A 26,501-nucleotide genomic window follows, 5' to 3' on the forward strand; every position below is an offset into this window, starting at 1 on the left:
CTTGCCCAAGGCCCCACAGCTAGGTAATTATTTAGTGTCTGAGACCGGATTTGAACCCAGGTACTCCTGACCAGGGCCGATGCTTTATCCACTGCGCCACTTAGACACCCCATTTCATTTCTTTCTTCATAGTTTATTTCAGGATTTCTTAACCTGCAAATACCTAAGGTCTCCCTGGACTAACTTCAAAGGATCTGGGAAAAATTTACATCCTTATCTTCACTAACTGCTAACTGAAATTTAAAAATTCACTGATCAATATAGGCAACAAACCCACAGTACAATTACTACTATCTGTGAATTTCTTTAAATATTTTTACAAGCACAACTTGAAATTACTGTAGTTATTAGACCTGCCCCTCTTTAGCACTTGACTGAAATCTTTGTCTGTAGAACGTACTGTATTGCAATTGATTTCCTTTAAAATTTTATGTATTCCATTTGTGAACCTACAAACATTACTGTGAGAAGGGGTCCATCATTGTCAAAATGTAAGGGGGGGGGGGAATCTGTGACCAAAACAAAACAAACAAAAACTAGTTTAAGAACTCCTGCTGAGTTCCTCACAGTCACTTTTTGTTCAAAGAGTCTCATGGGAAATATTAAGTGATTAATAATATATATCCATGCAGTTATAAGAAAGTGCAGTATAAGAACATTCTAATTGAGGTACTAAATAAACTGAAATAAACTCATTCAGCTTTTTCTTTCTATCTGGTCAAGAATGTCCACCAAAAGCAGCTATACCATCGGCTGTATCCATAAGGCTGGAACGATTAGACCCTTTGTGCATTCCTTTAACTATCCCCGAGGGAGGCAGGTCAATATTTGCTGGGCGAATCGAGGAGGAAGATGAAGAGGAGGAGGTAGTTGTGGTGACATCAGGGGGAGCTGAGAAATTCTCTAAAGAAAGGGGGAAAAGAAAATGCATAACAAAATGTTGTCAGTAAAAAACAGACCTAAATATTTTCCTATTCCACCACTAGTTCAACTTTGTCTAGAAAAGAAAACTACATAAATAAGATTAATGGTTAAAAAACATTTAACTAAAAACCACTAGCAAGTAATAAAATTATGTGCAAATAATGATTTTCAAAAAACCTGACCAAGCTACCACACTTTTGCTATTCTTCAGGAAGTAGGAGACAGTAAGAGTGTAGTAAATCATACAATCTTGTGGTTGTACTATGAAACTTTTAATGCTCATTCACATGGGAAGAGGAGAAAGAGTAGGGTAGAGTAGGTGCTGAAATAAACGAAAGATTCCAGTAGTTCTAAGACTGGGTATTTGTAGACTTTGCATCTTGGTTGACCATAACCATTACAGAATTCTTTAAAAATTATAGCGTTGGGGCAGCTAGGTAGCACTGTAAATAGAGCACCAGCCCTGGAGTCAGGAGAACCCAAGTTCAAATCTGGCCTCAGACACCTAATAATTACCTAGCTGTGTGACCTTGGGCAAGTCACTTAACCCAATTGCTTTGCCCCAAAAGCCCCCAATAAAAATTATAGTGTGGGATGGAAAAGTCTTATAAATTATGTTCAGAAATCAAAGACTTGTAAGTATATACAAAAACTACAGAAAAAGTACTGGTGTGAAAAACAAAAAAAAATACAATCAACAAACAGTGGGAAAAGGGGAAGGAAAAGTAATCCTAACCTAATGCTAAAATAGATTATATATCAATTTGCATCAGATTAAGTAAAAAAAAAAAAACCCAACAAAACAAAAATAACAAAAACCAGAACCAAGACAAATTTCATAGATGGATATCATATTTTTTTTAAACACATACACACAACATTAAAGCAGAGTCAAAGAAAAACTTATTTCAAATATGGTAGCAATCAGCAGTACTCAGCAACTTACACACAACATGAAATTCTTAGCCTGAGTTCTCCAATGAGTAGCAACATCACAGCAGCAAGAACAATGAAGGCCAAGCTTATGGGTAAGAATAAAGGCTCTGTTGCTATACTCCTAAACAAGTTTTCTCATTAGATTTCTTGTTTGTTTAAAAAATTATAATAAAGATGAACAGAATCTTGGTCATTACAAATTTTCAGTCTGAAGTGAACCACCATACACATGAAGACCAATATTGTTTCTCACAGCTTGAATGTTGCTATGGAAATAGCTATGGCTTCAGGTGAACAATAATATAGATCACTCTCAATAGATGGTAGCCAGTGTAACTGTACTAAAGTACTTTTTCCCTTTTCCTATTAGTTAGTAACTTCTATCTGACTCATAGTTATAATCAAAAATTAACCAAAAACAATTGGTTTCTTGGGAGATTCATCTCCTACCTATTCGAGTATTGGCAAATACATCAGCTAGTGATACAGTGGTTCCTTTGACCTCTCCATGGGACAGTGTAGAAGATGCTGATGAAGAAGTGGATGATCCCTGAATTGAACGGTTGATCCAGGACTCAGCATTCTGTAAACTCTGTTGCAAGGCAGCAGAGAGAGCAGCTTGTCTTCTCAGAGAGCCCTCATCCTCAGAGGCAGAAGATGTGTCTGTATGAAGTAAATCAGAAAGAAGTTCTCCATCCTGCCTAGAATACAGAACTACCTTTTGGTTCTCTCACAGTTCAAACATTGGATTCATGTGGGCAAAAAAACCTCTTACTATGAATTTATGAGTTTTCTCAAAAGGCAATATTAATGAAGATACATAGAGCCAGATGGGAACAAAAGCAAAATACATAATTTCTGAAGCTAATTAATATTACTTTTAAAAAACAAAACAAAAAAATTTTACTATTTGAATCTTGAGTTATCCTGATTTTAGTCTGGGGCTTAATATACATTGTCAATACTGAACTTACAATTTTCAAATATTTTAGCACTTATGAACATCTCTCAATTTCTATATAGGAAAAAATTCTAATCAATGAAAACATGAAAAATGAACTCCAAGGGAAACTGTGGAAATGTAAAAGTTAGTTTAAATTCAACTGATTTAGATAGCTAGATATTAAAGTAGATTATGCTGGTCCTGGAGGCAGGAAGATCTAATTTCAAATTTGACCTCTATGTGACTCTGGGCAAGTCACTTAATCTCTTTTGTCTCAATTTCTTCAACTTTAAAACAGGGATAATGGTACCTACCTACTTATAAAGATTATCATGAGGATCAAAGGAGATCACAGTGATTAGCAAGCTATATAAATTCTCTTCCCTTCCCTCTTTCCAGATAGCAAAGTCAATAAATCCACTAGCAATGAAAAAACCATTCTAAAGGTCTAATATATCCAAGATACTGTGCTAGGAGATACAAAGACAAAACCCAAACCACAAAACAATTCCTCCACAGCAGAGAAATATAAAATTTAGGTTAAGTAAATCTGTGGTGGAGGTCCTAGCTAACAACTGATGATGCTTGTTCTTTGTTCTAGAAGAAGACCATGATACCAGGGAGGTGATGCCATGACAAGCACATGAATAGGATTTGAGTAAGGGGTGCTGGCCTAAGCCACTAGTCTCACCTTTTCCTTCAGAACCATCTGGGTCCTGTGGCCACATGTGAATCAGGATGACTGAAGATGGGAAGAGGGGAGCATTTAGGGTTAAATGACTTGTCCAAGGTCATACAGCTATTGAGTATCAAGTATGTGAGGTTGAATTCGAACCCTTGTCCTTCTGAATCCAAGGCCAGTGCTCTATCCACTGCGCCATCTAACTAGATGGTACAGCTAACAACTAGGAGGTACTAAAATACCCTAAAATATAGTTAAATTTGCCACTACAAAATATACCAACTCTGGATTTCTTTTTTTAATATCTGCCTTAGGGAATTCTGGAAAGTGGGGGGAAGGAAAACAAGAATTGACATATTCTCTGATTTTGACAGCAGGAAAAGAAACTAATAAATAAGTACTTATCAAGTGCTTACTATGTGCCAGGTACTGATACAAAAAGAGACAAAAGATAGCTCCCCAAGGAGCATACAAAGGGAGAGACAAAATGCAAAAATATTATACACATATTTATATATACATATACACACACACACATATTGTGTATGTATAAACACACACACACAAACACATATACACACAAAGCAAATTATAAACAGGATAAACAGGAAATAATTAACAGAAGGAAGGTATTAGGATTAAGAGAAGTTAGCCTCTTGTAAAGGCTATTGCTCTAACTATGCCATTAGGCTTCCTCTTCAGCTGGCTGAGTTGAGAGCAAGGAACGAAGTTAAAGAATAAGCATGCTTTTCTGAATATACTGATTAGGTTAGAACAGAAAAAAGGAAAGGGCTAATAATTAGAAATTAGATAGAAAAAATAAATGGAGTAGTAGCAGTCCTCTTTCTTAATCTTCAAGATTCTAAGGAACCATTCTAAAAGCCCTATTTGGAGACATTTTATAAAGAGGGGTGGAAGCATTCTGACACCTTCTTCCCCTTATCCCCAGTGGAAAATCTGGTCACCATGTAATCAACACTCCAGTCTAAAATTCATTTAATGTCCTTTACAAAGGGCAAAGCAAAGTAATGAATTCATTTAAAAGAAGGAGGAGTTCCTTTTCCACAAAAGCCTTGACTGAACTAGTAATAGTCAAAAAAGGGCAGGGAGGTGGTGCAGTAAATAGAGTCAGGAAGTATCATTTTCCTGCATCAAATCTGGCCTCAGACACTTACTAGTTGTGTGATCCTGGACAAGTCACTAAACCCTGTTTACCCCACTTTCTTCATCAGTTAAAAAATAGCAAGGGAAGGAAACGGCAAATCACTCTAGTAAATCTACCATGAAAATACTAAATGGGGTCATGAAGAGTCAGATATAACTGAAAATAATCGAACATCATCATCAAGTCAAATAAAAAGAAAAAAGCTTTGAATAATAAAAATTATTATTTTATTATAAATACAAAATAATTTTTAAAAATTAAATTAAATCTAAGGTATTTTAAAAGTAAATCTGGCCTTTGACCAGAATAAAAAAGGAAATTCTTAGAGGTAGGGGATAAAATAGGACAGAATAATTTAGGAAAATGATTCTTAGTCAAAAGCTAAGGTACTACTCTATTCTATAGGATGAATCCTAGACTTTATCTCTACCAGTCTGACTTTGATTATATTTGTCCAACCCCCCCCCCCAAAAAAAAATTAGGATTAAGTGGAGAAATTTTCAAAGGTAAGATGTTAAGTAAGGTCTTTGACCTCAGGATATCCAATACCTGACAGGAGCCATCATGACAATGGACCACCTGATCTGAAAGACTTTTCTGGCCAACAAAACAGAGGCAGGGGACTTTTGAATTTTTATAAGAAGTTTTTTTAAAGAGCAGAGCTGCCCAGTCTCACTGACTCCTCTTATAGACTCACTGAAGAAAACCATGAAGAAAAAAATTAAGCCTGTAGACACCTCCAGAATAATCATTTATTTACCCATCTGTCTATTTAAATTGAAAAGAAATCTGCACTTGAGTTGAAAACACCAATAACTCACAAGGTCTAAGAATATTTGAAAATGTAACCAAAACTAACTATCCATAATGTATTTAAATTATTTTTTAAAAATCTAGTAATTCTGTGACATTTAAGCCATAATGTTATTTACATGTTTTTCATCTTCAATGCTACTAAGATTTAACATTTAATATATGCGAAAGGAGTCAGTAAAACAATTGCTTACAGGTTATGGGACATCCCAATATGTGAGGTATTCAGCAAGCCTTGGGTGAATTTGTACTTGTTCACTATACTGTGGCAAAATTTGCAGACAAGGGATTGGTTCTTGGAGAGTAAATATTTAATTTTAAAAACTCAGGTGATAAAGTAGACATATAGACTATCTATACTAAAATAGTTATGGTTAAAGTGATCAAATTACTGGTCAGCAAACCTTCAGAACAATGTTTCTTTTAAATTCTCATTACCTTTAAATTGAACTATCTCCATCCCAGATAGCCTCCCTCAAATCTTATCTTTTTTTTTCTTTTTAGGTTTTTGCAATGCAAATTGAGTTAAGTGGCTTGCCCAAGGTCACACAGCTAGGTAATCATTAAGTGTCTGAAACTGGATTTGAACCCAGGTACTCCTGACTCCAGGGCTGGTGCTTTATCCACTGTGCCACCTAGCTGCCCCTTCTCTAATCTTATCTTAATCAGAAGATTGAAGGGGAGAAGACTAGTTGATTTTTTTTTCTTTTATCTTTGTCCATTGCATAACTTTCTGTACCTACATGTTGGGAGCCAGGGTCTCTAAGCTGTTTGACACAGTCGCGGCAAGAAGACTCAAGGCAGCCACACTGCCTGATGAAACAACATTTCTTTCATATATATATATATATATATATATGGATTCGATATATACCCGTATTTATAGGTCTATTATTGATTGCAAAACTTACTCATCCTTATAGCTGAATGACTATAAAGGAAGGATTTCAGAGAAATTCCTTGAATAAAACAGATTGTGAACTCTGTCCAAATTTAACAGGACTGTCTCTCCCTGAGACGTACAAAAGGCTTCAACATTATGAAATCTTTGGAAGATACAGCACTGGGAGTTCCAGGGAGACATCAGAATATATATACAGGGAAAACAGATACAAGATGGGTCAGATAGAATCCCAAGGAAAATTAACAGTTTTGCCCCCCTTACCATACACAGAAATATATGATAAAGATGGTGAGATAATAGTATAGGTAACCAATATGTGAACTCTAACAGCCTTAGTTTATTGGGAAAGAATAAAAAGTCATAGAAACCGTAGCATCTACCAACAAGGGCTGAAAGGAAAATTGGTTATTGAAGGAGTCAACAGACAGGTGGACAAACATAACTACCCTCACTATAGGTTGTCAAGGGAGCATATTGAAAAACATTACATATGCAGCACAAAAACATAAAAGCATTCCATTAAACAAATTATATCAAAGATTATTATAAGGAAAGTTCTGTTTAATTAATAACTTTACTATGCAGCCACAAACTAGGCAACAGGTAGATTGAGGTCATCACGGTCTGAGCAGGGACAAGAAAATTAACTACATCATTGATAATCACACTTATAACCACTACATGATCAAACTTGTAACCATATGAACTATATGATTAATGATGAAAATTGTACACTTTTGTAACCAAGGAAATGATTTTAGTTTGCTTGTTTCATATGATTCTGAAACTATAAAAATAAATCTAAGCAGCTGACAGTCAGTCAACCTGTTCCTGCCTTTACCCACTTATTGACTCAACTCATTTCGCCAACTCTATCCCTCCTGTCAGATTCCAAGGACCCCAGAGAGGCTGGACCCCCGCACCTACACATATTCAAGATAATGTCCTCAATTCTATTATGACACTTGATATACTATTCTAGCTTCTAAATAAATTTTTGTCTTAAAGTTTTGCTATATTATTTGTTCTAAAGTCAAAAGTACATTGCTCCATATATATAGAGAAGATCAAGTAGAGCAATATACATCGTGAAGCTAAAGAGCATGAAGAGCAGATGGAAAAAGAAATCTTGGCATTCATTATATGCTGTGATTAGTCTGTGGTGGGTACAAAAGGGGGAGGGGATGTGGAACCATATGCTGACTTCTCCCATCCCACCCCAACACACATACCTTTTTTTCCTCTTAGGAGACATCGCACAAAACAATATTGGGATAACATTTTAGTTTAAAGTCCTTGATCAGAAAATTTTGAAAGAAAACCTTGTCAGAATTTAATTAGCACTCTAAGTTGAAATTCTTTATTATCCCTTTTAAATTTTGGAAAGGGAAATTAAGGCAAATTCTTCTCCCAGAAATTAAGAATTAGGCCCTAGATCAATACATTTAAATAAGATTAGAACAGAAGTTTTTGAATAGTTAATTTAATAGCAACATTCATCTTTAACTAGAACTGAGTGAAATTTTTTATGTCTTGGATCTTTTTGACAGTTTGTTAAAACCTATGGACACCTCAGAATTAAGTTTTTAAATGTATAAAATAAAATACAAAGGATTACAAAGGAAACCAATTATGCTGAAATATATTTTAAAAAATCCTTTCAGGCTACCTTAGATCAAAAACCCCTGGATGTTAGAATTAAAAGAAGAATCCTTAGAAGGAACAATTAAAGAAATAGTTTTAGGGAAATGAAAATCTAGAATAGGCCTAAAGCTAAATGATTATTTTTCTATCTGATGAACCAAAATAGTTGCCTAGACTATGTCCCTTTTGATCTTCATTCTAAAATTTGTCTTTGTTCTCAAATTTTATAAATTATAACAAAAAAAAAAAGCTTGGGTAGAAACAAGATGGCATTCTATTCCATTAAATTTTCTCTCTAAAGAGAGAGATGCTTAGAATTACTTAATTAATAAATTTATCTCTGCCAGGTTATGCCTCCAAAAGCAGGGAATAGAGTTTTTCTTCCATAGAAGTCTTTCCATATTTGCCAAATCAATCGATTATTTTAATATAATATTCTCATCATTTTCATGCCCCTGCTAAACTTTTTTGTTTGTTTGGTTGGTTTTTTGCAAGGCAATGGGGTTAAGTGGCTTGCCCAAGACCACACAGCTAGGTAATTATTAAGTGTCTGAGGCTGGATTTGAACTCAGGTACTCCTGACTCCAGGGCTGGTGCTCTATCCTCTGCCCCACTTAGCTGCGCCCCCCCCCCCCAACTTGCTACTAACTTTACAGCCTTCAAAATCAAAATCATGCCCCTTTCTCCATTCTTCTCTTCCTTTCTTTAGATTCAGTTACTGGATTTGAAAACTGTCTTTTTTGAACTCTTTTGATTTATGCTTAAAATCAGAATATGATTTTCAAATGATTATCTGATGTCTTTTTCTTTGGTCTTATTATTTCAAGTAAAGAAACTGACTTTAAGAAACTTTTAGTGACTTAAAATTTCTGAATAAAGGTTTTCAGAAAACTTAAAAGAGTTTTTCCTTCTCAGTTTCTGATTCTGAGAAAGTCACCAACAAAAGATTAGCCACCAGCTGATAGATGTTTTAGCCATTTGGTAAGTGATGAAATAAGAACTGTAAACAAATAACCATGGATGAATCTTCTTTTGAATCTTCTAAATTAGCAAAATAAATCATAATCACACTAATTCTTAGTATGGCAAAATGGAAAGAATATTTAAATAAGTTAGCCTCAACTCTGAAACTCAGTTAATAAACACTGATTAAGTGCCCACTAGGCGCCAGGGATTGTGCTGAGCAATGCGGGGGGGGGGGGGGGGGGTGTTAGTTACAAAGAGCAAAAAGATGGTCCCTATTCTCAAGAAGTTCACTATCTAACAAGCAAACACAGTATATACAAGCAAGATATGCATGAAAAAAACAGGATACATTTAACAGAGGGAAGGCATTAGACTTAAGAGGCTTCCCATAGGAAGAATTTTAACAATAAAGGAAGACATAAAGGAATCTGGTAGATAGAGATGAGAAGAAAGAGACTTGAAGTCTGCAGGACAAGCAGAGAAAAAGCCTGGAGCCCTGAGGAGGCAAGGACAGTGTCCCTAGATACAAGACTCTGCTGAGAATAACTGACAGGCCTCAATCTTGTTGCTGAGTCAGGGCAAAGCCTACTCCAAGCATGTGAAGACTTTCTCTGGCAGAAGGGCTGGATGAGAACAATTTTTTTCAATGGCATTAAGGTAACTTAGAGAGTGAGGCTGATGTCTCTGTGTAAATCTGTATCATTTAAATCCAATTCACAAACAAGTCAAGACATCCCCCAGGACATCATTGGTCCTATTCAAAAAACGAAAGTGAAACAACAAGAAGCAACATGTGGTGGGGAGCAAGGTGTAAAGAAACAGAAAAGTGAGGATGAAGCTAGGTTATGAAAGGCTTCAGTGTGGTTGACTGAAAGTGGTTGGTGGGGAGGTAACATAATCAGACTTGTGCTTTAGGAAAGTCACTTTGGTGGCCAAAGGCAGAATGGTCTCTCTGGGTTGGGGTGAGTCTCAAGGCAGGCAGATCCATACCATCAGTAACCCAGGCATGAGATGATGTGGATGGTACTGAAGTGGTAGCAGTGCCATTGAAATGATGAACTTGACAAGCCTCCATAAGAGACTGGATATATGGGGGTGACAGAAAGTGAGGAATTCAGGACGATTCCTAGCCTGTGGGACCAAGGGATGTGGGATGGTGTTGTTCTTGAAAGAAATAGGACTAGCAGGGGTGAAGCATTATGAGAATGATGATGAGTTCTGTATTGGACACCTCATTGAGGTGAGGATGTCTACTGACATCTAATTTGAGATGTCTGAAAGGCAGCTGGAGATGCCATATATAAATCCATAGCTACTGACACCATGGGCAAGCTGTTTAACTTTTTTTGAAGCTCTGTTTCCTCAACTATAAACTAAAAGAAGACTTGTAAAAAATAAAATAAATGCCACAGGCACATCAAAGAATAACACCTGAACTGAGTATTGAAGAAAACCAGGGATTTCTAAGAGGCAGAGACATGAAAGGAATTAGTTGGTAAACAAGTTTTCTTTTCTTTTTTGGTTTTTGCAAAGTTAATGGGGGTTTAAGTGACTTGCCCAAGGTCACACAGCTGGGTAATTATTAAATGTCTGAAGTTGAATTAAAACTCAGGTCCTCTTGACTCCAGTGCTGGTGCTCTATCCATTGCACCACCTACCTGCCTCTTAAATAAGTGTTTCTTAAGTGATCAGCATGTACTGCGGATATGAAGTAAGGCAAAAAAATTCATTCTCATTTGCAAGGTGCTCACATTCCAACTGGTAGACACAATTACAGACAAGATAAAAACAGAGTAAATTACAGATAATATCAAAGGGCCAGGTTAGGGAAACCAGGAAAGGCTCCTTATAGGAAGGGGGGATTTTAGCTGAGCTGAGTCTTGAAGGAAGGTCAGGAATCCAAGCAACAAAAATGAAGAGGAAGAGAATTCTAGGCATACAAAGCAAGCCAGTGAAAATAGATGGAGCAGGAAATGGAGCACTTTGAGGAATAGCAAGGGATTCAGATAGAAGAGAGCAAGGTTTAAGAAGGGAGCAAGGTTTAAGAAGGGCTTTTAGTGTGGTTTTTGTTCTGTTTCAAATGGGGGGGGCAACTATAATAGTTTCTCCGGAAATTTCTTTGAGACTTTACGAATCTTAGGGAGCTTAGAATATTTAATTCAACTCAATAAACACTCATTATTAAACATCTAGTATATGTAAAATATTGGGGAAACAAAGACAAAAACCAAGAACAGTTCAGCCCTCAAGGAACTAAACATAAGTAAATTTAAGATAATATAAGAAAACAGTGACAGCTTAAGGGGATCAGAAAATGCTTCAGTGGCACCTTAACTGAGCCTTAAAAGGAAGTTAAGAATTAAGCATAAAGGTAGCTAGGTGTCTTTTCTTGAAAGTGGATAGAGCACTGGCCTTGGAGTTAGGAGGATAGGAATCTGACCTCAGATACTTGACTCTTACTAACTATGAACTAGTTAGTAACCAGTTACTAGCCTTGGGCAAGTCACTTAACCCTGATTACCTCACCTCTCCAGTCTCCTTGATTTAGATCTGGCCATTGGACCCAAATGGCTTTGAAGGAGAAAATGAGGCTGGTGACTTAGCACAGCTCCCCTCACTCCAATCCAGTTCATGTGCTTGCCATGGCATCACCTCCCTGATGTTGTGGTCTTCTTCAAAAATGATGAACAAACATTATTATGATGTCTACATGAATTATAATTCCTATGTTTTAAAAGCAAGATTTTAATTTTTGGATGACAAACATCATATTGGTTTACATGTTTATACATCTATAAATTTAACAAAATTTTTAAATATAAATTGAACTTTTATAATTAAGATTTTATGATATTTTTACTATGACCTGGCTGATACCAATCTTTCCACCATCCACTAGAAACAAGAAAGAATTTACTAAACTACTTTAAACAAGAATGGAGAGAAGGTACAAAATTTATAGGTTTGAGTACAATAAGGGAATTGGACTAAGTGGCTTCTAAATTCCCTTTCAGTTCTCCTCCTCTTCTTAAATAACTTACAGCTATTCCTCAAGGAAGATATGGCAAAATGCAGAACAATTAATTTCATTTAAAATTTTTTTTAGAGAAATGCAAATTAAAGCTTCTCTGAGGTACCATCTCACACCTCTCAGCCTAGCCAATATGACCAGAAAGGATAATGATCATTGTTGGAAGGGTTGTGGGAAATCTGGGACACTGTTACACTGTTGGTGGAGCTGTGAACTCATCCAACCTTTCTGGAGAGAAATTTGGAACTAAGCTCAAGGGCAACAAAAATTAGCATACCCTTCGACCCAGCAATAGCTGGGTCTATACCCTGAAGAGATGATGAAAAAGGGTAAAAACATCACTTGTTTTCTTTTTGTTTTTTGCAAGGCAAACGGGGTTAAGTGGCTTGCCCAATGCCACACAGCTAGGTAATTATTAAGTGTCTGAGACAGAATTTGAACCCAGGTACTCCTGACTCCAGGGCCGGTGCTTTATCCACTATGCCACCTAGCCTCCCCTAAAAACATCACTTGTACAAAAATATTCACAGCAGAACTGTTTGTGGTGGCAAAGAATTGGAAATCAAGTAAATGTCCTTCAATTGGGGAATGGCTTAGCAAACTGTGGTATATGTATGTCATGGAACACTATTGTTCTATTAGAAACCAGGAGGGAATGGGAATTCAGGGAATCCTGGAGGGATTTGCATGGACTGATGCTGAGTGAGATAAGCAGAACCAGAAAAACACTGTACACCCTAACAGCAACATGGGAGTGATGTTCAACCTTGATGGACTTGCTCATCCCATCAGTGCAACAATCAGGGACAATTTTGGGCTGTCTGTAATGGAGAATACCATCTATATTCAGATAAAGAGACATGGAATTTGGACAAATTTCAAGGACTATTCCCTTTAACTTAGAAAAAAAGTTATCTTATTGTCTGGTTCTGTTATCTCTAAGACTTTTTGTTTCCTCCTTAAGGATATGATTTCTCTCTCATCACACTCAATTTGGATCAATGTACAACATAGAAACAAAGTAAAGACTGACAGAATGCTTTCCGTTGGGGGGAGGAGTAAGATTGAGGGGAAAAAAATTGTAAAACTCAAATAAAATCTTTAATAAAAAATATATATGCATATATATAATTGCATTATATTCCAGACTCAAAGCAAAAATGAAATGCTAGAAAATAGATAAAAAAGCTTTATGAATGAGCAATATATTTCCACAAAGAACTTTTACAAGAGGAGCTGAAACAATTGCCTCATGATATTAGCAAATGATTTCAGCACACACAAAAACAAGATGGCAGTAATTCAAGTTTTATAAAGAGTCTGAATGATACCAAAGACACAGAGATAATTATGTATCTTTATACCAAATCAGATTATTTGTTTCAATTAATAAGATAAATTAACATGAACATCGAATAAACGAAGTAATAGGTTGAGATTTTGACATTTAAATTTGACCTCTGGACAGAAAAAAGTTGATTTCACTTGTGCTTCATTTGCAATAGCTTCAAAATTATGAGCTGAATCAAGGTTTAAAAATGATTTTTTTTGCAGTTCTCAACATTTATTACACATTTACTACATACAAGGCACTGTACATAGTATTAGCACTAAGTATACAAAGAAAGGCAAAAAAAGAATCCCTGCTCTTAAGGAGCTCACAGTCTAAAAATAGGGAAGGTGACATGCAACCAGTTGTGTACAAGCAAGATGTATACAGGATAAATTAGATAAAGAAGATAATTAATAGAAAGAAGGCTAAAGGAGGATCAGCAAAAGCTTCCTTGTAGAAAGTGATACTTTAGGACATGGGGGAAGTCAGTGAGGTTAGGAGATAGAAATAAAGAGAGAACACTTTAGAAAGGCATGGGGAAAAGCCAGGGAAAATGCTTGCAATCGAGAGATAGAGCATCTTGTGTGAGAAGTCACATAGTTTTATCTGCTTGTATTTGCCAGAAACCTGTTTTTGTTGTTGTTGTTGTTTTTTTGCACTTCAATAGGTAGGAAAGGTAGTGGAGGCTTGGAACTCCTTGTTATTTGCAGGAATTCTAAGATACTTCAGGACTCTTACAGTGTGGTAATCTCACAGAGATGGGATCTAGGTTTACCAGCTTTTGTCCTGGGATCTCCCTGAATCTACAAACCTTGATTTTGAGTTGTAAATGAATGTTTGGGAATCCTTCTGCTAAAGGGAGAGGGAGAGGGTTGTGTTTCTCTGCTAACTTAGGAGATCTGGCTGTAATTTCTCGTTACTTAAACTAATCCACACCATATTGAAATACACGGGTGTTACAGCTTTCAAAGGTAGAGGAAATATCTTGGAAATGTTATTATTTAAAAATCTAGGGCCTTATGTTGAGTACAAAAAAGACTATGCTCTCATAAAGTAACAACTAGGACATGTTATTAAAGTAATTTCTAACTTACTACTCAGTTGCAGTTATTACAAGATTTTTTTTTTAAGTTTCTCCTGATTCTGTATTCACTGAATTTTCCTTTGCTACATATCTAACCCTACAGTCATAAGCTCAGGAACTTCATTTCTTTAACTATGGGGAACTTTGTTTTTGAGACCAATGTCTCACACTCCCCATCATGACCCTTTGCCATTCACCACAATCTAATTTTCAGATATAATGCAACACAATCTGCCAAAGGAGGATGACTACTCCAATGAAAAACCCTTTTGTTAATGGCATTCTAACTAGTACAGCACAAATAATATATGAAAATTATTCAAAATTTTCCAAGTGAGTTTCACTGTAAGCACTATGAGAGATACAATGTATTTCACTGAAATGGTCTACCAGAGGAATCCTCTATTAGCTTTTGGGGAAACACTTGAAGCCACAGAGCTATTTCTATTTCAAACATAGTGACACCACAAATGTAAGAAGAAAGAAAAACACACACACAATTAATGGTCCCACTGCATACCCAGATATTCTAGAAAGTTGACAAATGCTTTAAAGAAAATTGCACATATTGATTTATATCAGTGCTAAACTATTATGAATGAGTTGATTACAAGATAAAATTTCTATTAAAAAAACAAAAAATAGGATAAACAGTTTGGATCAACACAGGAGGAAAACTAAAATAAACTTATTACCAATCGTGTGAAGGTCTAGGGAGGCAAGATGCCTATAAGGGAAAATTGAACAACCACTTGTGAACAAATGCAGAATGAATAATTGTGAGATTTTGGAAAAGATTTGGCTTCGGAAGGCTGCAATCAACACTCTTCCCCAAGAGACTGTGCAAAAGAAAAGGCTTCAAAAACTCTGGAAGAGATTCTTAATGGATTAGAACTGCAATCTACTGTATTTTGGGAGAATATATGTTGTGCTTCTTCAACAACTAACACTTTAAAAATTTATATTTACATTCGCATGAACAGGGTTTTGATGAAGCTACTAGTTTCTGTTGACCTCATGGACTATTATTAAAGGGAAAAAATGAATTTTTAAGTCCGCTGCCAGCTCAATCTGAGCCTTGCCATATCACTCAATGTAAGGATGGGAAGAATTCATACTAGGCAACAAAATTAAATTTAAACTTCCCTATTCACAACAATGTCATAGTGATAAAACATCAGAGAAAGATAAAATATTTTAAAATATATAATAGTTTTTAGAGGAAAGTATTTTAGAATTTTATTAAAAATTTCAACTTGTCCACAACAGTTTTTCTTTTTAGGTCCTAAGCCTTTAGTTGGTGATTATAATTTGATTACAATAGGACCATTTTCATAGCTGACAGAAAAGATGTTAAATTACTGGAATATAGAATTGAACTGACTCTCTTCTCACTTACTTTGGGGGGTCCAAATTTGTTGATACTGTGGAGGAAGTGACAGTGACAATCAAAAGAGTGCCTTCAGTACTACTGCTGGGGGTGGAACAGCTGCCATTTTAGCTTGACAATGGCAAGACAGAAGTTCTTTAAGATATACTAAAAGAGTAACCTTCCCAGAATAAGTCCTCTGACACACTTACCTGGAGGTGTACAGGCATCTGCAGGAGACTGGACAAATGTGGATCGTCTTTTAGTTGGCATGGGCAGAGCCATTTTCTGTTCTTTATGTTTGGCCAATGCTGCTTGTACAGCTTCGGTATGAATATCTGAAAAATTAATGATATTTTGCATTTTTCCCTTTTTTATGAGATATTTCAAAATGCTTTTATATAGAGAGAATATTTATAGAATTCATTAAGATTTTATAAAAGTTTTTCTATACAATAGCTCTATCTGGTAAGTATCCCCATTTTATCAGTAAGGAAACAGCTCTCCCAAATGGTTCCCTTGCAGGAGCTATTTAACACCCTGAGAGGACTCTACCCTGAAGACTTAGTGACTTTAGTAATCTACCTCAAGTCATTCATCAATGATTAACCAACTTTCACTATGTCATACTCTCCTCATCCCAGGGATCTTGAATCACTAAATATTATTTTTCTTTTTTTTTTTTTTAGGTTTTTTTGCTAGGCAAATGGGGTTAAGTGGCTTGCCCAAGGCCACACAGCTAGGTAATTATTAAGTGTCTGAGACCGGATTTGAACCCAAGTACTCCTGACTCCAGGGCCGGTGCTTTATCCACTGCGCCACCTAGCCGCCCCTTAAATATTATTTTTCAAATCCTGTTCTCCATCCCTTAAGGCTTACATCCTTATTCTCACCCCCCCTTAACCTACCTCTCCTTGTTCCCCTTTCCCACATTCAACCCATATCTTATTCTAAAGATATTTACCCTTTCCAACAGTCTTGGGAATATCTGCTTTTCTCCAGAGGTAACAAACTTGATTTCCTCTTAAATCATTTCCTTTTCTACTCTTTTCTTTTTAAAAAATTCAACATTTTATTTTCCCAATTGTATGTAAAAATAATTTTTAACATTTACTTTTTAAAAATTTGAGTTCCAAATTATCTCCTTCCCCCTCCCTAACTCATTGAGAAGACAAGCAATTTGATATAGGATATACAAATGCAGTCATACAAATCATATTTCCATATTAATCATGATGTGAAAGAAAACAAAGACAAAAAAAAATCAAGAAAAAAGAAAGTAAAGAAAAAGTATGCTGTATTCAGACCTAATAGTTCTTTCTCTGGATATGGATAGCATTTTTCTTCATTAATCTTTCTTAACTGTCTTGGATCACTGTATTATTGAGAATAGCTAAGTCATATACAGTTGATCAACATATAATATTTTGTTTTTGGTTTTTTTTAGATTTTTCAAGGCAATGGGGTTAAGTGGCTTGCCCAAGGCCACACAGCTAGGCAATTATTAAGTGTCTGAGACCGGATCTGAAACTAGGCACTCCTGACTCCAAGGCCGGTGTTCTACCCACTGAGCCACCTAGCCACCCTGATCAACATATAATATTTCAGTTACTACATACAATGTGCTCCTGGTTCTGTTCAATGCACTTTACATCAGTTTCATATAAGTCTTTATAGGTTTTTCTGAGAGCATCCTGCTCATCCTTTCCTATAGCACAACAATATTCCAAAATGGTCATATATGACAATTTGTTCAGCCACTGTCCAACTGATAGAGCTCCCCTCACTTTCCAATTCTTTGTCACAATTAAAAGAGCTACTATAAATATTTTTGTAGTATAGATCTTTTTCCATTTTATTTTTATCTCTTTGGCATACAGACCTAGTAGTGGTATTATTACTTTGCCAAAGGGTATATACATGGTTTTATAGCCCTTTGGGTACAGTTCTAGTTGCTCTACAACTTCACCAAGTGTATATTAATGATTCAATTTTCTAACATCTCTTCCAACATTTGTCATTTTTCTTTTCTGTCATACAAGTCAATCAGACAGCTGGGGTGGTTCCTCAGAACTGCATCAATCTACATTTCTCTAATCAATGGTGATTTACAGCATTTTTTCCATATGACTATAAATAGCTTTGATTACTTCATCTGAAGTAATCTGAAAATTGGCTATTCACATTCTTTGACCATTTCTCATTTGAAGAATGGGTCATTTCTATAAATATGACTCAGTTCTTTATATATTTAAGAAATGAGGTCTTTATTAGTGAAATTTGCTACAAACTTTTTTCATAGTCAGGTTTATTATGTATTTCTCTTCATCCAATTTTCACCATCTATCCTATTCTCTCTCCTTTTTCTTAATTCTCAAGTGTTCAGTCTCTAATTTTAGCCTCCCTCAATCTGCTCTTCCTTCTATTAGTTCTTCTCCCCTTCTCCTCCTACTTTCCTATATGGTAAGATGGATTTCTATGCCCAACTCTTTGAACCAATTCTGATAAGAGTAAGGCTTATGTGGTTCCTGGCCTTCCCATTTTCCCCTTTGTTGTAAATGCTCTTTCATGCCAGATAATTTACCCCATTCTACCTTTCTTTCTCCTCCCAGTGCATTTTTCTTTCTCACCCCTTAATTTTTTTTTAGGTTTGTTTTTTTTGCAAGGCAAATGGGGTTAAGTGGCTTGCCCAAGGCCACACAGCTAGGTAATTCTTAAGTGTCTGAGGCCAGATTTGAACCCGGGTACTCCTGACTCCATGGTCGGTGCTTTATCCACTATGCCACCTAGCTGCCCCCCCTTAATTTTATTTTTAATAACCATCCCATCATATTTAACTAATACCCATGCCCTCTCTATATATGTATAATCCTTCTAACTGCCTTGCAATAAGAAGTCATAGGAGTTACAAGTATCATTTTCCCAAGTAAGAATATAATTAAGTTAGGCTTATTGAATCCCTTATTATTTCTCTTTACTGTGTATTTTTTATGATTTTTCTTGAAACTTGCATTTCAAAGTCAAATTTTCTATTCTGTTCTGTCTTTTTTAAAATCAGGAATGCTCAAAGTTCTCCAGCTAATTGAATTTTCATTTTTTCCCTTGAAGAATTATACACAGTTTTTCTGGGTAGGTGATTCTCTGTTATAAGCCTAGCTCTTTTACCCTCTATAATAACATATTCCAAGCCCTCTGATCTTTTAATATAAAATCTGCTAAAACTTGTGCTATAGTGTCTGTGGCTCCACATATTTGAATTGTTCCTTTTTTGTCTGCTTGCAATATTTTCTCCTTGACTAAGGAGCTCTGGAATTTGGTTATAATATTGCTGAGAATTATCATTTTAGGATCTCATTTAAGGAGTGAGTGGTGAACTCTTTCAATTACTGTTTTACCTGTGCTTCTAGAATATCTAGGAAATTTTAGGAAAATTAATAATGAAAATAATAATTTTTTGAAATATGATGTCTAGGTTTTTTGTTTGTTTTTTTTTGATCTGGCTTCCAGGTAGTCTACTAAAACTTAAATGATCTTTCCTTCATCTGTTCTCCAGGTCAGTTTTTTTTCAATAAGATATCTCACATTGTCTTCTATTTTTTTCATTCTTTCGATTTTGTTACTTCTTGATGTCTCATGGAATCATTAGCTTCCACAAGTCCAATTGTAATTTTTAAATGAATTATTTTCTTCAGTGAGCATTTGGCCAATTCTGTTTTTAAGGCATTTTTCTCTTCACTTACTATTTGATCTAGTCTCATTTTTTTTCCAGTAATTTTCTTGGGTCTCCTTTACTAAGTTGTTGGCTCTTTTTTTAAAAATGATTTTCTTACATCACTTTCATTTCTCTGCCCAATTTTTCATCCACACCTTTCACTTGATTTTCAAAGTTCTTTTTGCAATCTTCCATTGCCTGAGACCAATTCATATTTTCTTTGAGGTTTTGCATATAGTAATACCTGACTTTGTGTTTTGATCTTTCCTGTCACCATGGTAACTTTCTAGAGTTAGGATCTTTTTCTGTAGTTTGCTCATTCTCTAGCTTGTCTACAATCTTCTCCATAACACCAGACTGCTTTTTTTTGCTTTTCTCTACTTCCTCTCTACAATGTCACTCTCCTAATTCTTCATTTTTTTAAAAGTTTAAATATATAGTCCTTCTCTATTATATACAGCCCTTCCCACACTAATATATTATCTGATCCTAAATAATATGCTTATAATTTTTGAGGAACAGTGAACTTGTCTCTTTAACTATGGTCAACCATTCTGCTATCCAAGTAAAAGAATGAAAAGAGAAGGGTAATGTTGAGAGCTGAGGTGTACTATATGAAGTTGGATGTTTTCCCACCAGAAAAAAAAATTCATTCCCTTCAATCTTTTAGCATATATGTAACCAGCTTATAAATACAGGAGTTGGAGAACTATCCTCCCCCACCAATTTCTATTACATTATTATGCATTATAAGAACTTAGAAGTACTGGGCTCCAATCCTACCCATGACACACTGCTGTCTGACTTTGGTCAAGGAAATAAATCCAAGAGCAACTTTCTAAGATAGTGGTCTCCAAACTTTTGAGATCATGTATCCCAGGTGTACATCCCCAACATATTCTTGGTTATTTATAAATTCTATACATATAATACTGAAATAATAAATGCACATATTTAAAAACACACAAAACCAGAAATTTAAAGAGAGTTTTATAAAAACAAATTAATATTTGACCTTGGAATCAATGAGTCAATATAGTCATAGGAATTAAGTAAGAAAGAAAGTGAGGTGGTAAGACCTATGGTTCAGAAACCTTCCTTTGGCAGTTGAATAAAGGATGAATTGGAGAAGGGTAAATAAAACATGGATCAGAATATCAATAAGGAGGCTACTCTAAGAGGACAAGTAAATGGAGCACTGATAGAATGCTGGGTATGGAGTCAAGAAGAACTGAGTTCAAATGTAGCCTCAGATAATTTCTAGCTGTGTGACCCTGGCCAAGTAAACATTTGTTGCCTTAGTTTCCTCATCTGTAAATTGGGAATAATAATAGCACCTATTTTGCAGGGTTACTGTGAGCATGAAATGAGATAGTGCTTGTAGGCAGCACCTCACACATAGCTGACACTCCATAAATGTTAGCAATGCAAAAATGATAGTAACTACTTAAAATAATAATAACCCTACTCAGGTGGTAGCAATATAGATGGTGAGAAAAAGATCAATGCAAGAAATGTTGCAGAAGTCAAAGTAATAAATTTTGGCAACAGTTTAACCATCTGAGGTGAAGTAGAGTTAGGAGAGGACCCTGACATCAAGGTAATGAATCTGGATGATGTGTGGCTGAGTAAGGATGTGGGAAAAATACAATATAATGATACCTGCAATGAATACTCATGTACACTATTCTTTTGTCACATTCAAAATGGAAAAGGGGAAGCTACCCTCTACGAAGTACAATTTGATGTCTGATGCTTGATGAGGGAAGCTGGCAGTTTATACAGTACAAGGAAAAGTGGGAGTGGGAGAATAACAAGGTTAGTCAATGACTGTTAGAATACATACACTCTATGACTGGCAATTTTTGAGAGGGTTGGATTTTCAGTCTGTCTTCCCACTCTCTGATTAGTTAATCACATATCCCTTAGGATCTGAACACTGATCTCATTCTGGAAACCATGGTTCTAAGTTGCAGATGAGTTATTGATATGTATTCCTGAAGGAGTTTCCAAAATGGAAGTTCCTTGCACAGATGAAATCATTGGTCTGGATGCCCAAAATGTATAATTACACATGAGTTAGGATTTTAAGGCCTAAATTTCTGAAAATTGGAAGCTGTTAGGTTATTCAGTCTACACTTATACCAGCAAGGACATTCAGTCAATAATCTTGTTTACTCTTTACCTGATCGATATCTCTCATCTCTTGCTCCCCCAGATCGACCTCGGTGGTACTTGGAAGGGGTTGAAGTTGGTGCTGCGGATGGAGCTGTTTGATTTTTGTGTTCCTTTTGAACTGTGGAATCAATTCCTGGGGGAGAAAGTATAGAAGACTTTTCATATTTAAAAACAAATCAAAGTAATAATGATAAAAAAAAATTGTCACCTTATAAGAAAAAAGAGGATAAACAAAAAAAAGGAAGATGGTGGTGAGTTTTGATAAGCAAAAATTGTGAATTTTTTTAAGATAAAAAAATGAAATATGAAACATTTTCTACTTCTGCCATAACCCGTTCCTTTCTTTACCTTAATACTAGGAAAAAATGCAAAAATGCTATTACTGATCATGCAAATTGCTCCATTTCTGTTTCTTTCTAGAATAGGGCAACTTTTTCTTCATTTACCAACTTCATTCAAACATATAAAATGCCCTTCCATTATTTCTGCAGGTCCTCCTAATCTCATTCCCCATCCCCTTAAACCATTCTTCCACATCCTGCTATGAGAACATAACCAAATCATTACTACTGGCAAGACAGTGACAATCTGCCATCCTAGTGTTCTAATCACAATTCTCTCTACTCCTCAGACCAAAATTTGAATCCCACACTGAAACATATATTTTATTACCCTATTAGGATGCAAACTTAAGAACCAGGACTGTTCCTACTGTCCAACACAGGCCTAATACATAGTAGGTACTTCACAAAATTATGTTCATTTGTTCATGAAAGACACTGCAAATAGAGAGATGCAACACTGATCCTGTTCTCAAACAATGTAGTCTAATGGTTATATTAAATGTACACAAATAACTGATACAAAGGAAAGCTTGGCAAGTTCAAAGGAGAGACTATGTGGTATAAGAAGTTTAAGGAAGGAAAGGGAAAGGCTAAGGAGAGGCAGAATCTGAATTAGTCCTTGGGCAAGGGAAAGGAATACATCAGAGACAGAGGTGTGAAGTTCAATACAGGCATGGGGTATTCAATGTGGGAAAAGGTACAGAAAAAGGAGAGGGTAGGAGGAGAATATGAGCTAAAAGGTAGTCAAACTAAATCCCTACACTTCCCAAAAAGGGTATCTTAAAGTAGAGTAGAAGAACAGTGGAAGAAGGGTCAGCAGAATTTTGTGGGCCTTCAAGACAGGATAAGGACTGCATAATTTATTTAGCAGGCAGAAGAAATCCTGAAAATTTTTTTAAGAGGAGTCACATCTGGGCAGCAGAAAGATAGATTAGAGAAAAGAGATGAAGGCAATGAGGTCCTGAATTATGGTGACTGCACAGGAAGCGGAAACACTAGAGATATAATTGAGGTAGATTCAACATGGCTTGGCAAGTGATTTTATATGACCAGTAAGAAGGAAGAGTAAAAGAAAACTCAGGTCTTCTCCACTGCAGTTAAGTTGTGAGGATGGTGGTGTTACTAGACAGACTGAATCTGATGTTTATTTGGAAGTATACAAAAGGAAGTTAAATATATAGGAAAGGAGAGTTCTAGGAACAACTTAGAATGAGAGCAGGGATTTATGAGTAATCCCCAAAGAGGCAACAAAGTGAAATTAGGGAAGTGAATGAGATTCCTAAGAGATACAATGTAGGAAGAGAAAGAAAGACAGAAGAGAACAAATATTAGAATCTTTTGGGAATACCTACTTTTATAGATGAGAGGGATGAAAAGCCAACAAAAGAAACATGAAGAATGGTTGTTAGATCACAAAACTAAGGGAGAAAGGAATCTCAAGTTGGACAGGGAGTCAAATAAAACAGAAGCAAATAAAGAACAATGAGGACAGAAAAAAGGCCAATGTATATAGCCATAAGACAATTATTATACTGAGTCTGAAGAGAGCTATTTTAATACAGTAGTGAGTACGTTTGAAAATCATTAAGAACTTAGATTAAACCAAGTTCAAACACTTTAGTTCATTAAGCAAGGACAGACTTCTTCAGGTTTATGTACATCCTTCAAAACACAGCTGAAATTCTCTCTTCTATGAACCCTACCTTGACTGCTTCAATAGGAATTAATGTCTTTCCCTTCTCTTAAATTCGTAAAGAATTTAAGTACACACCTCATTTGGCAAAACTTACCATCTTGTACTGGTATCTTTTCATGAGTTTATGTCTTATCCATCAGACTAGAGTATAATCAGTGAGGGGTAAGAACTGTATATATATATAACACCTAGCATACTAACACATCATATCTAGAACACAATCATGAAACAGGAAATAAATCTGCCCACCAAGGTCTCAGAAATACCAAATAAAAGAGAGAAAGTTGTTTAAGCACTTTACTGGCAGAAAAGCACTTCAAGCTCTTCTACTTCAAGAGAAAAATCACCATCAATGTTTTTCAGACTTCTAAGCCCACAGAGGCAGCAAATCTTAAGAATTATAAAGCACTTTTCTCACAGTCCCATAATTAGTGTGAATATCATCACATCTTACAAATAAGGAAAATGAGTTTCAGAGAAGTTAAGTCAGTTACCCAACATCATATAACTTTAATAAATAATGGAGCCAGGGTTTGGAACTCAGATCACATAATGTTAAGACTATTTTACCATTCCATTTCACTTTACAATGACTCCTAAATATTGTATAAGGATCACAGCAATACAAAGTCAGACTCTTAAAAAGAAGAAACCAACTAAGCATTCTAAATTTGCATTGGCAATATACAGAATTTCCAAAGAAACTGAATTAAAGACCTCTTTCAGATAAGGCAAACAAGGCTTCAACCATCTACTGAAGAAACAATTACTTAAGAAGCATATTCTGAGTGATTTAAAAACAGAGAACAAAAACAAGAAAAAAGGCTATTTTTACAATCACATTTTGTGTTCAGGAAGGAAATTAAGAGTTATACACAAACAGCTTTTCTTAGATAGACACGAAGAGGAAAAAAGTATTTGGCTTATACTCAACTCATTTAGACATTGGTGAAGTTTGGAAGTTCATTGCTATTTATGACTTCAGCATGAACTTTCCACCACAGCATGCTAATGAATATGTCTACATAATTATCTAGCACCGATTCTTTTACTTATTAATAGTTTCTATGACACTAAAAGAAAACGCTAAATACTTTCAGTAGCACAGCTGTGAGAGGCAGCAAAGCAGAGTAGACAGAGACCTGGCCTCTCAGTCAAGCAGGTTTGTACTCAAGTCCCTCTAAAGTTTTGTGGCTCTGAGACCTTTACAACTACCCCAGGCAACTCTCTCAACCTTAGAGAGGTCTTGTGGCACTAATACAGGAAGTTCCTCACTGCTAGCTTCCCATGACAAAATCACAGGCCTAATCCAAAACCTACAACAAAACAGTTTTGGTCTAAGGGGTCAATGACGAGTACATTCAGACAGATCAAAACCACTCTGCTTGATGGAATTTTTTTAAAAAATTCAGAATGTTAAGGAATTAGTATATTTTCATGAGTTTCATGTCTCCTATTCACTAATTATTTGGAGTTTAAAAACAGAACTAATTAGGGTAGATATGGAAAGATAATGATTATATAGGAAAGAGTAACAAGATTGGTGAGGAGGGGGTAAACAATGGGGAAACAAAGATGGCGTCCAATATAATGATGGATAAGTATGTGGGAGTATGAGGGAAGGCATGTGGTTGGAACAAAGGGCAACAATTGAAGATATGTTTTCTAGACTTTATAAAGACTATCAAATATAAAACTATAAAGTCATTTGATGGGAAAAGTGGTTTATATGACATAAGTCAAGAGTTCTTCAACTATTTACCATAGAATGTGAATATTCATTTATTGAGCCTTCAATTCAACAGGGTCCCTTCTATGTGTCAGTCACTACATAAGAGTGAAGATACAAATTAGAAAATTATACCATTCCTTCCTACATTCTAGTGGGGGGGGGAGAACAGTATTCAGACAGAAATTTTAAGCAAAACTACATACAAAGAAATTTCTGGACAAAGAGCCTGTAACGGGATGTGTTTAGGAAAAGAATGTTAGATGAGGTGGCATCAAGAAAGGAGTATATTTTAGGAATGGAGAGGGGAGAAGGTCCTGCAAAGGTAAATAATTGGGAGATGGAATATTACAGCCAGATAGCAATAAGGAGGTCAAACTGGCTAGACTGTAGAATTAAAAAGGAGAGCAATAATATGTCATAATAGAGAAAAGTAGGGTAGAGATAGACTCTGAAGGATTTTAGAAACCAACTGAGGAGTTTGTATTTTATCACAAAGGATAAAGGGAGTCAATGGAGTGCTCCTTAAAAAGGGAATGCCATGGCTAGCCCTGTATTTAAAAGTTACATTGAAAATGACTGGAAAGGGAAAGTTATTGACATATGCTAGCTACTATAGCTTCTAAATAATAATAAGGCAAGAGAAAGAATGGCATAAAACTAGGTAGGGAGAAGACTTGTTTCCTAATGATACAAAGGATTATTTATAATATCCTAGAAAAATGGCAGAGAAACTGAGATAATAGTTTCAATACAGCAGTAAGATATAAGATAAATTAGCATTTCTGTAATCCAAGAGTTTTTAACCTGGAGTTTGTAAACTTGTGATTTTATAAATGTTTGATTTTATAAGCATCTTTGACACTCTTTAGTATAATTGGTTTCCACCTCGGTGTTCCTAACTCTGGAGCCAGTGCTCTGTCCACATCACCACCTTTTTATTTTATTTTGGTTTTTTCGTTTTTGTAGGGCAGTGGGGTTGGGGTGGCTTGTCCAGGGTCACACAGCTAGGTGATAGTTGGGTGTCTGGGGCTGGATTTGGGCTCAG

At 35.7% G+C, this 26,501-nt stretch overlaps 1 protein-coding gene across 2 annotated transcripts in view; it reads right to left on the bottom strand.

Moving 5' to 3' along the window:
- Positions 1 to 26,501, bottom strand: part of DIP2B (disco interacting protein 2 homolog B) — a 219,674-nt gene that overhangs the window by 87,906 nt on the left and 105,267 nt on the right. For both annotated transcript variants that reach the window (XM_074225928.1, XM_074225929.1), the window contains exons 3-6: positions 21,692 to 21,817; positions 16,007 to 16,132; positions 2,311 to 2,523; positions 748 to 903 (exon numbers count right to left, since the gene is read on the bottom strand). In XM_074225928.1, coding sequence (XP_074082029.1) covers positions 748 to 903; positions 2,311 to 2,523; positions 16,007 to 16,132; positions 21,692 to 21,817 — 621 coding nt within the window. The remainder of the gene's footprint in view (positions 1 to 747; positions 904 to 2,310; positions 2,524 to 16,006; positions 16,133 to 21,691; positions 21,818 to 26,501) is intronic.

The sequence above is a fragment of the Macrotis lagotis genome, chromosome 2 (genome assembly GCF_037893015.1).
Source record: "Macrotis lagotis isolate mMagLag1 chromosome 2, bilby.v1.9.chrom.fasta, whole genome shotgun sequence".
NCBI lineage: Eukaryota > Metazoa > Chordata > Mammalia > Peramelemorphia > Peramelidae > Macrotis > Macrotis lagotis.